Source organism: Morone saxatilis, unplaced genomic scaffold (genome assembly GCF_004916995.1).
Source record: "Morone saxatilis isolate NCDOM2014 unplaced genomic scaffold, NCSU_SB_2.0 Contig17, whole genome shotgun sequence".
Lineage (NCBI taxonomy): Eukaryota > Metazoa > Chordata > Actinopteri > Moronidae > Morone > Morone saxatilis.
In genome coordinates this window covers 5,137,893-5,149,119 of record NW_023339729.1, presented here as the reverse complement: position 1 = coordinate 5,149,119, position 11,227 = coordinate 5,137,893, and the positions used below count along the sequence as shown (strand labels likewise).

At 38.3% G+C, this 11,227-nt stretch overlaps 2 protein-coding genes across 2 annotated transcripts in view; one reads left to right on the top strand and one right to left on the bottom strand.

Moving 5' to 3' along the window:
* Window positions 1-11,227, bottom strand: part of LOC118326537 (von Willebrand factor A domain-containing protein 7-like) — a 14,685-nt gene that overhangs the window by 451 nt on the left and 3,007 nt on the right. Inside the window, exons 2-6 of the mRNA XM_035659551.1 lie at window positions 2,305-2,494; window positions 1,356-1,492; window positions 1,106-1,250; window positions 721-814; window positions 295-423 (exon numbers count right to left, since the gene is read on the bottom strand). Of these exons, the coding sequence (XP_035515444.1) occupies window positions 295-423; window positions 721-814; window positions 1,106-1,250; window positions 1,356-1,492; window positions 2,305-2,487 (688 nt within the window). The 5' untranslated portion in view covers window positions 2,488-2,494. The remainder of the gene's footprint in view (window positions 1-294; window positions 424-720; window positions 815-1,105; window positions 1,251-1,355; window positions 1,493-2,304; window positions 2,495-11,227) is intronic.
* Window positions 5,032-9,910, top strand: LOC118326448 (prostaglandin D2 receptor 2). The gene is made up of 2 exons (XM_035659444.1): window positions 5,032-5,086; window positions 8,026-9,910. The coding sequence occupies exon 2, from the start codon at window positions 8,033-8,035 to the stop codon at window positions 9,377-9,379; it is 1,347 nt and encodes a 448-aa protein (XP_035515337.1). The 5' UTR covers window positions 5,032-5,086; window positions 8,026-8,032; the 3' UTR covers window positions 9,380-9,910.

Genomic DNA, 11,227 nt, shown 5'->3' with positions numbered 1-11,227 from the left:
GTTGAACTGGGACATGGTTTAAATAGCTATTTAGCATGGATCATGAAGTTTGATGCTGGACGTGCCGGGTTTCCTTTAGTAAAGTAAGTGAAATATCTTCTTGCTTTGTCTGCTTTGTTTCTATAATGGTGTGTTTGTCAGGTCATGTATCCAAGTAATAATGGTCTCAAATAATGTCTACATGTCTTGACTAGCTGTGGAAGTTAATGTTCTCTTTGAGGGCAATTAAAACACATTGCACTGCATCAGTGAGTATGGCCCTATGTGTTTGAATATGAGATATGTCACAGATACCTTTAGGCTTGGCAGCAGAGAAGATTCCCATGTAGCCTGATGTGAGTTTCTTTTCCTTCAGGATGTTGGGGAGGATGGGATTGGGGCATTTTCCACTGGCACAGTCACTGCAGGTGGCAGTGTAGATATCTACACAAGCAAAAGGCACAGAACGCACAATGTATAAGACTCATTTAACTCTGAACCAAGGTAAGTAAACATAACCTAATTTAAGTAGGTTGGCTGTTCTGACAAAGATGGTTATGATGGAATAAATTTTAGAGTCCAGTTTACAACAGGTCACACAGTGGTCCACATAAAGAAACTACAGCACTGCCAATCAGAATCAAGTCTTTTCTGTGGCCATGGCATAGAGATAAAACACGTGAGATAAAACAACATGTCCTATATGAAAACAATAACAAACACACACACACACACACACACCTGCCAGATTTTCCAGAGGAAGGTCTGGGCGTATGAGGTTGATGTATGGCTCTGTGTATCCCAGCTCCACCCAGTTACTGTGGCTATAGAAGTCCTGGCAGTGCATTGAAACACACACATTAACAGACTGTTGTGTGATCTAGGTGACACTAAGAATGAGGCTCACTTTTTGTTTTGCTGTCCTGCCTTGGGAGAGAAAGCATAGTCAGAGTTATGATTTCATAGTAACTATTTATACACACCATAACAAACTTTCAGTCTAATTTTTCTCTCATTCTGCCTCCTCCATTCTTTCATTCAGTAGATGCTTGTTTGTTACTCCAAGTCCTCCTCCCCTTGCCCTTTAACCTCTCTATGCCGAGCTGTGTCATTCTGACCATCTCACCTGTAGTGTATGAAGGACTCTGCCCAGTGTTTCCCTGGCAGCCTGGAAGTTCTCTTTGCCAATGTTAGCTTTAATGGCCGCCATGCCCTCTCTGATTAGGCCACGTCCTTCCAGAAAGGCCTCTGAGTTGAAGTGGTGTGGAGCACTAAGAGAATTTTGGTATGTGTGAAAGGAAATCATATTTAAATCACATCAACACAAAAGTCCCATTATTGTATTGCTTTTTGTTTGTTTCGTCCTCTTCTCTTACCTGTTGACAAAGTCACGGTCTACCAGTCCGTTCTGGGTGTAGATTTCTTGAAGAGCGGAGTGAAACTTGGCACCAGACACTTCTCCTGTTGCTGTGGGTCCCAGACAGGCCTGGACCAGCTCTTCAGGAGACGAACCCTGTTGTCAGAGGTCAAAGTTTCACAATTTAAACAACAGCAGATGTGCACATAGGGATTTTAAAATTGAGCCATGTTTGTCACAAAGGATATGATGAAGTGACTATGGCCCTTTTTGTTTGCAGGCACAAAGTCAGCTCATGGACAAACACAGTTTGTATGGTGGGTGGTACAGCAGCAGCACCTTCATTTAATGTAATTTATGACAGGATCAGCCAGGATCTCACAGAAATTAATGTTGTGTGTTTTCCTAAACATCAGAAGGTATACTCACAGATTCCAGGTTTAAATGATGGAGTATGTAATATTTAGTGGCATCTAGTAGTGAAGTTGCAGATTGCAACTAACTGAACACTGCTTGCTGAATTTGAACAAACAAATGTGTTGAAATCAGGGTGAATTTGTGAATATTTTTAAATGTGCTTGTGTGTGTTTAGTGCGGCTACATTCACACTGTAAGCCTTAGCACTTAATTCAGATTTATGGTTCAGATGGCTGGCTGTTCACTACATACTTCATTACTTTTAAAATGTGGCCCATATCAGATGCCAGTGTGATCAGGTCACAGTCATGAAGTGACCCCCATGACGAATGTTGAGTGGTGTAAAAGCCACATGAATTCTGATATGACCATTCATACAGGTCTCTTTGCAAAAAATTAGACATGCATCTGATTTGGACCAAATATGAAAGTGGCCTAAATCAGATTTGAAAAGATCAGATTCAATGTGATTTCTTTTGCCCGCAGTGGGAACATAGCCTTTGTTTGTGCTGTCTTGCACATTGGTTCTTCCATTATTTCTTCCATCCTACCGTGGGATTGAACTCATGACGAGCTGTCGCAGCCACTTTCTGACATGTCTCTGTCACTTTTTGCAATAGAGCCGTTCTTGTAATGCTGATATGAGTGGATGCCCCACCCTGGATGGAGAGAAAAGCCACGGTGGGCCCTGATAGGACCAAAGTCAGCAGGGCTATGCCCAGCACTGGAGTCATGATCAATCTGCAGGAAGAGAGAATTTGTATAAGCCAAATCCAAAACAATTGTGTAAAGGCAAAGGCGAGAGATATACATAACAAACAACATTTTTCTGATTTTTAGAAGCTTGATCTTTGGCATTCTTTCAAATATCCTGGTGTTTTTCACAGAAAATAATATATAATATATCTTTCTATTTATAGCCCAGTCAAGTTATTCAATGTACAGAATGTGACATGAGAAGTTTCTTAATTAATTAATTAATTTATTTATTATTTCATTTTAATTGTTTTTTAGAGATTTCTCATTGATTAGTGAACTGAAAGCCACAAAGGGTTCCAATTCTTGTAATGTAATGTTTGCAACATTTTTCTGTAAACATTAAAATAATGTGTAAAAAACAAAATAAATTATATTTACCATTTATTTAAAACAGTTATTGTATAAATAGTAGTTTACGACAATGGAAATTGCTTACAGGTTGATTTAATTAGAAAACTTTAACAAGGAAATTTTATTTTATTACACTACTGATTTCTTAGAGAAATAGAAATACAATATTAGATAAAAGATAGATCTTATTCTTGACTTTTATTATGTTATGAATTATTTTGTTGGGGTATTTTCATCATCACTGTTTCTGTCAACCGTCAACAAGTCAGTTGTTTTCTGGTTTAAATTTGGTTTAACTGTGTGGGAACTGTGCACATACATGTAGACCCTATTAGATGTACTTTTCATTTCATTCTGGTCACCCTGACCTGTATACAGGATACACGATAGGATTAAAGCTTGCCAGGGAGCTGGGATGGATTATAGTCTTAACTGTTCTGAGGTCAGAATTTGACATATTCATAGAATTGATTTGTCCTCATCTTTACTGCCAGACTTTCAATTGAAGCATCACATTATTAATATTTTCTTTTTTTATAAATACTTTGTCAAAGTAATAATATAAATTGCTTGGCCGCATGACTTTACAAACTGGTAAAAGTACAAACCAGAGCAATAATCTCTCAACTCCATAAGGCCTGTCAAGGGCAAGATGATGCAAAAAAGTTCACAAAATGAAATATGAAATACATTTTATCCACAACTTTGCATTCTTTCTTATAATTTGTTGAGACTTTGACAGTGTACTCATCTATAAATTCCTGAAACATATTCCAGCTAGCTCAATAACTTATTAGGATCTTGTGATGTCTTGCCAAACATATGACCAATATCTTGACAAATACATAGTTACATACATGGTACAACGCATGGTATGGTTTTACCGTCAAGGTACAGTCATCTGTGGTTGTCGGTGTAGATGGTGACTGTTTTTGGAAGAACTATATAAGGCCAAACAGCTGATTGATGTTAAATACAATATAAATCCCCTTACTTTTAAATTACACTAGCACTATTTTCCAGTGTTACACATAAAGCCACAAATGTAATGTAAGGTGACGTATTAGTGTTTAATCCGTTGATTGGTATATACTGTCTTGTAATTTGGTGAAACACAACCTGATGCATCTCAGCCCCATTAACTGATCATTTTACTGACAAAGCTCTACGGTTCAGAGTAATGTTCATTGAATACATGAACATTATCATTTCAGAAAAAAAATATTAACTGACTAAAAATAAAGGGAATATTAAATTAAAACATGGTACTTATAGTCTCAAGACACTTCCATAAACAAATTACTGCCTGGGTCCTCTATATTACTGGAAGCATATAAGTACTCAAGCACTCCAGTTTCTGTTTTTATATAGGCTATGCTTTTTTAACCCCTATCTTTTTTAACCATACAAATATATTTTATTTAAATGGCAGCTATTTGTATTGTTTTTACATACTTTACACTAAACAATATGGTTTTTGGTTTGTCTCAACATCTTTGATCTCCCCTGTGTAAGCACACAAAAGGGGGAGACTGTAAGTGAGAGGTGTTTGGAGTCGTGTTCACCACCAGATGGTGCCAGAGACGTATGTAGCCATTACACAAAACAGTTTTCTCCTCTTCACACTTTGCTCTAAAATATACTGTGATATGTCAGAAGTCTCATTTCAATTTTGTTGTTGTAGTTAAAGGAGTAGGACTGTTAACTACACAAAGAGTATGTGAGGTTTAAGGATGTTTCAACAGATTTATACTCCGTGTTGATGCAATGTATTCATGTCATGAAAACTGCAGCACAGTATGAACTACAGGGCATCAGGGGAACTAGTTCCCACAAGTCCAGACCTGGCAGATACTCAAACATATGACACATATCATATTTCATTTCCTATTCTGTTTTTCTGTATTTCTCTTATGTATTTTTTTCATTCTTCAACCTTTCTACACCTGTCTGAATTTAAATTTCAGTAAAATCTGCATTCCTGTCCACAGCCTTATGCACTTATCAGAAGTCTTCTGCATATAGGGTGGAGTAAGGAAAGGTATGAGTGTGTGTGTGTGTGTGCTGGTCCGGGGCGGGGGGGTGATGGCAGGGATTCAGTGGGCGTGTCCAAAACAGGAGCTGTAGAAAGTGACAGAACTGGGAGGATGAGTGACAAAACAGGAATTTTGAAAGAAAGATTGTGACTTTCTCTCTTCCGTGTGAAAGTAAGCCAACGTCTAGGTGAGTGTTACAAATACTTTTAAATTACTTCAGTTTCCCAGCACTATTATGACTGTATTTAGCTGCCATTAGGAATAAGAACCATGATGATTCCTATAATCATCAGTGCATGTTAATGTTGAATGTGTACCTTCTATTACACTATATACCATTGTACTTTATAATTTGTATACAGTTGTTGTTAATAGGTTTTGGTGTTGTTGTTGTTGTAGCAAATCTACTTTTTCCATGCTGCCCTAATATTCCCATAGTAAGTAGTGTGTTTTTTCTATAATTCGCAGTTTTGGTTTCATATCATGCATGTGAGCGGGGTTAGTAATTTGTTTTATCTACAAGACAAACAGCTCTTTGTGTTTGCAGAAAGAATAGATTCTCACATAATATACTGGATCCTATCACCACATATCACACTCTATCAGTAATCTGCAGATACATTCAATACTAGGAATTCACATCAGAATGTGCTGTGAGATTTACAGATTGTTACAATATTGAATTGATTGATTGCTCGATAAACATGCAGTGTATACGCTCAGTTGCCAGTTTATATGCTACACCTACCAGAAAATGTGTGCAGTCTAGTAACAGAGCTATGCAATACATCCTACCTTTATGAAGGTTACACTGTTTAGTTTTCTGTTGAAACTATTTAGGAGAGATGTTGATTCAACTTTATGGTCATTGTGGAGGCTGTATTTTATGAGGCCGTTGAACTAGTTATGGAGAGATGTTTCTCATATTTTGTCTACCTGGTGTCTACATTTTAGCTAGGGCAACCTATACCTGTAATAAAAAGCCAACTGATTATCTATATTAAATGTCAAAAGCAACCAAACAGCAGAGCAGTTACAATGTCAAACAAATAGAGATGTAGAAATGTGGAGTCATGTATACACTGAGAACTCATTAAGTGAAAAGGTCAGCACACTGAGCCATAACACACAAGTGTGTTCACATGGAAATTTAATCATAAAAATGAAGTATTAATAAGAACCTTGCATGATTAACAGCTTGGTGTTAAAGTACTGCATGGCTCACTTTGACCATTATTGCTCTGTGCTGCATATTCAGCGTTTCCAAAAAGCATCCATTTCAGTTCTCAATTTACAATTTTAAAGGCAGTTGTCACACCAAGAAATTCACAACTCAAAACTTAATTCATGCAAAAATACCCTCGGATTTGAGACCACGCTGTTTACACTTGAGGGGGAAAGGAGTCACGTCAGTATTGTGTCATGGATATATTAGCTCATGTGTCTGTATTCGTGTGCAGACATGGTGCTGTTTACCTCATCTAAGTAGTCAGGATAAGTGGATGTGACTAAGAATGTTACCATGGTGGTATTTAAGAATACAATGGTACCACTGAATTTGAAGTAAGTAGTGAGTAATTTTCATTCTAAAATATTTTGTAATATTTACATGTTCTACTGTATAGCACATTTCTGCTATATATTGTATGTACCTTCATACCTAATATAACCATAACTTAACTACTGAACTGTACTGTTTTAATGCTACTGTGTGTAAAATATGTAAATACAGAAATAATTAAAAAATTTGCAACCAAGAAAAAAACTAGGAGAGGGCAGAGGAAATTAAGTTCCCTATCAGGTCACAGACACCAGGCAGGTCATACCAGGAGTAGGCAACCTGTGCCCCTGGAGCCGTGTGAGACTCTTCAGCCCCTCTCCGGTGGCTCCTTGTGGCTTTGAAATACATGGAAATGAATATCGGTTATTTTTTCATTATTCATTATCATAGGCCTAAAGGGATGTCAGTCAGAGTATGTCTCGTTGTCGTTTAGTTGTTCAGTTTGTGCTGATTAATAGAATTGCTTATTAAACTATAGACACACATCTCCATGTCAGCTCTGTTAGCTCATGCCACTGTGAACAAGCTACAGTAAGCAGATACATCTGCAACTTTTATCTACCAAACTAGCTCTGTTGTTTCAGATCCACCTCTGTCATATGTTACACTCCTTAGAGTTCACTGGTTTTCTGCTTCCTCTCAGAGGGTAAGCTAAGATGATCAAGGCATTATTATATTAGGTTTTTTTTTTGTTTTCCTTTAGAAGCTGTGTCTCTTCAGTAAAAGGAAAGCTTCTCCTTCCTATCCTATCTTGGCAACAGCATTCTGGTATCTCCTTCTCAAACATGGGCAGGCTGCATTGCTTAACTAAGCATACGTAGTTACCGGTATGTGGTTAAACCACAAGAACAAGCTTTGACATGTTGTTCAAAGAGATACTGCAGAGATTTTTATTCTCATTTGGTTTCTTGACAATAAGGAATACAAGGAAGCTAGTGCAACTGTAGTATTGCAGTGTATTGTGACAGAGCTGGTATGGTAGAAGTTCTCAACTGCATGTCCAGGCCAAAGACAGTCATTACATTACTGTGTCATTATGCAACTTGAAAGGGTGTTGAGCAGGCCATGAGTATGATGCATGAAATGTCCTGGCACTGTCTTTCTTGCTCTTGTTATTCTTACGTGACTGTGCAGTCAAAAAGACAAAAATGTAACCCTGATTGCATTTGCTGAGGTTTTCTTTACAGTTTCCTCTGCAGCAAAGTAGATTTGTAATTGAGCAATAAAGATTAACAAGCCAGACAATTACAGACTCATTTCATCTAGTCACTGAACATTCAATAACAACACACTAACGATTTATCAGATGTCTACAGGCAAGGGCAAGTCTTCTAGTCATAACATCATCATCAACATCACTATAACATAACACATTTTTCTTGGAAACCCTCCCCACTGTAGTTGAGAACAAGAAAAAAACAAGTATCAAGGATTTAGCTTTCAAACAAGAACAAAGATATGTTTATCTCGGTAGGACTTCCTGGGAAAATAAATAATATCATGTTTGCACCAGTACCTCTTAACTCTAACTGTAACTCTTCATTAGCCTTTGTATTTTCTTTCAGAGCACTGATGTCAAACACCACCTTTGCCTCTGATGCCTCAGAGGAAGAGTTCTGTCCCTTGCTACAGATCATGAGGAACCACAACCTCAACAACAACACAAACGCCAATTTGGTGGTGGTTTGCATTCATGGTCTGGTATCCTGCCTGGGGATAATGGAGAATGCCCTAATTTTGTGGGTGGTTGGCTTCCGCCTTCAGCGCCGCACTGTGGCCTCTGTCTGGGTGCTCAACCTAGCCATGTCAGACTTCCTGACAACTCTGACGCTGCCCCTCTTCACGATCTACCTTGGCTCCTCACATAGTTGGGAACTTGGCAGCCCACTTTGCAAAACACAGGCTTCCATCTTCTTCTTAAACATGTTTGTGTCAGCCTTCCTGCTGGCAGCCATTTCACTAGACCGCTGCCTTCTGGTGGCCAAGCCAGTGTGGAGTCAGAATCATCGGTCAGTGGCAGGAGCATGGAAGGTGTCTATATTGGGTTGGCTGTGGGCAGCAATTAATACATTACCTTACTTTGTGTTCCGCTCAGTGACTGTGAAAGAGGATGGGAGGAAACTGTGCTATCACAATTTTGCAATGTATTCAACCAATCTGGAGAGAGATTGTGAAGTGAGGCAGGCAGCAACAGCCATCTCCAAGTTGCTGCTAGCATTTCTCTTCCCCCTGGTGGTGATTGCGGGGAGCTACATCCAAATTGGTCTCAGCCTGAGGAAAAGGAGCAGGAGGAGAACGCAGAGTACCAACAGGCTCACTGATGCACTCGTTGTGTCAAACAAAGATGGAGCATCAGGAATTACAAAAAGTACTACAATCACAAAAAACACAAATATCTTTCTCAAGCCTCTGGCCTCTGGTCCATCTTTATCCCTGACACCTACTACCCTTTCCCCTACTACCGCTAATCAGACCAATCACAGTCAGCTATCCAGGGGCTTCACCAAGATGGTGTCATTTGTGATTGCAGCATTTGCACTGTGCTGGGCTCCCTATCACATTTTCTGCATAATCGAAGTGACAGCGCAGTACTGGAGGAAAAATCTCAACCTGGTGGAGGTGGGGCTGCCCATAGCCACAACCTTTGCATTCTTGAATCCAGTGTTGAACCCCATTTTGTACGCCTTCAGCTGCCCAAACTTCTGTGTGAGGATACGACAAAGTCTGGGAGCAGTGTTTGATGGTTTGGTAGAGGAAGGAGGGGGGTTACTGATGGTGCCAGGGAGAAGTTTAAGAGCACATATTAGGCGGAAGAGCAGTCGAGATATCAGCCTTGGAATGCCAGGGTCACCAAAGGGTTTGTGTTCAGCCTCGTTCCAAAGACAAGAATCAAAATCAGAGGCGGAACGTAGCAGCTAGATGTTTTTGGATTTTTGACTTTATGTTTGAATTAGTGGAATGCTTGATTGATTTTTAATCATGTCAGATATGCCTTAATCTACATGTATGACTAATTCACTCATGACCTATTGCAGTAAAACTATGGCCACCACATAAAGCATGGGGAACAGGAATTGGTAATATAGTTCCATAAAGTATTTTTAGCCATGCTAGTGGCATGGCTCAAGGAGGGAAGTGCCAATATGTCGATAGGTCCGTCCACCACTTTACCACAATTATAGGATGAATTGCCATAACATTTGTTACAGACATTTTTGACACCTAGAGGGTGTATGTTACTGACTTTCTATAATCCCTTGACTTTTCTTTTAGTGCCACCATGGAGTTATCGTTCTTGTTTTTTATTGAAATATCTTTTAAACCATTACATGGATTGCTGTGAAATTTGGTGGAGACATTTATGTTCCCCAGAGTATTTTGTAACTGTAATAATCTTCTTACATCATCTAGTGCTACCATCAGGTCAATATAACATTTTGGCTAATATTTTGGTTTATGACCAAATTTTTAACCTTTTGCAAAACTTATGTTGGACTTTTTTTTTGCTTGTGAGGGCTTTTGTTCAGGTTTGCCACGTGTCTAGTTTTTAGAATAAAGTTTTACGAAAATTGTTTTTATGGTTTATTTTATGGTTGTATTTATTTATTTGGCTGGCAAAAGTTGTTTATGATAATGGTATAGAGGAGAAAAATGTCCTAAAAAAATTAATGCTTTCAAGTTGGAAGGAAACTTAATTTTTCCCTTCCATTGGGAATACCTTTTTTTACCAAGTGCAGAAAGAGAGTTTTTCCATTTTTTCCTGAGCTTGACCACAAGGTTTTAACACCATGTGTTTGGGGTGAAAAAATTTTTATAAATGATTTCTAATGTTTCCGTCTCTTTTTTGCATAAAAACAAATTTGCCCCCCCCCCCCAAGACATTCTCAAGGCCCCCATAAAACCACCCCTTGCCGTTTTCTGTGAAAAACAAACATTAAGGTTGTAAAAGATTACAAATCTTGCTAAACAAATTCAGGGCAATGCTAGGCCATTGTCATTTTGAGCATTTTTTGCATGCTTGATTATTTAGAATTTAGCTCAAAAGTGTGGCATTTTTCATGGTCCTCAGAAGGTGAAGCTTTAATTGACTTTTGGTTGAATTTCCCTTTTCTTCCTAGGCCCCACGTTTTTTTTTTTTTTTGTTGTGGTGTTTATAATCCAATTATTTAAGGTTTTCTAAGGTTAGCCAATTAAAAAAAGTTTTGTAACAGATTTTTTGGGCCCTCTCCCCATATGTCGGCCAAATATAACAGAATGGCGCTCTACTAATAAAATATAATAACTCTCATCAAAATCACCTTTTCTCAAAATTTAAATATACACACTCAAAATATCAACAAATCTTCTATCACATGGTTCAACACCAAACTCTTCGCCCCTTCTCACCATTGATCAAACAACAACACACATTGCCACCACTAAAAAAACTTAAACACACCTCAAAAAAACCTTCAGCACTCTGTAACCTTCAACGGCTCTTTAAACACCACTAAGACAATCGTACCCATAACATCAAGAAACATTCAAACTAAACACAACATCAAATCACCAGATTGTGATAAGCAAATATGAAAAAAACAATACCTAAATATAACAATCCAAACCAACTGCCTATAACACCACAACACTATATTAGCATTTTCGTTCTTGTTGTTTGTATTTGGCATATCACTACTCCCTACCCCCAGTTTTAAGCATTGTCATACTCTGCCCAACACAATTTCAAAAATTTTCACATTTAATAATGCACACCCCAATTCCATTCAT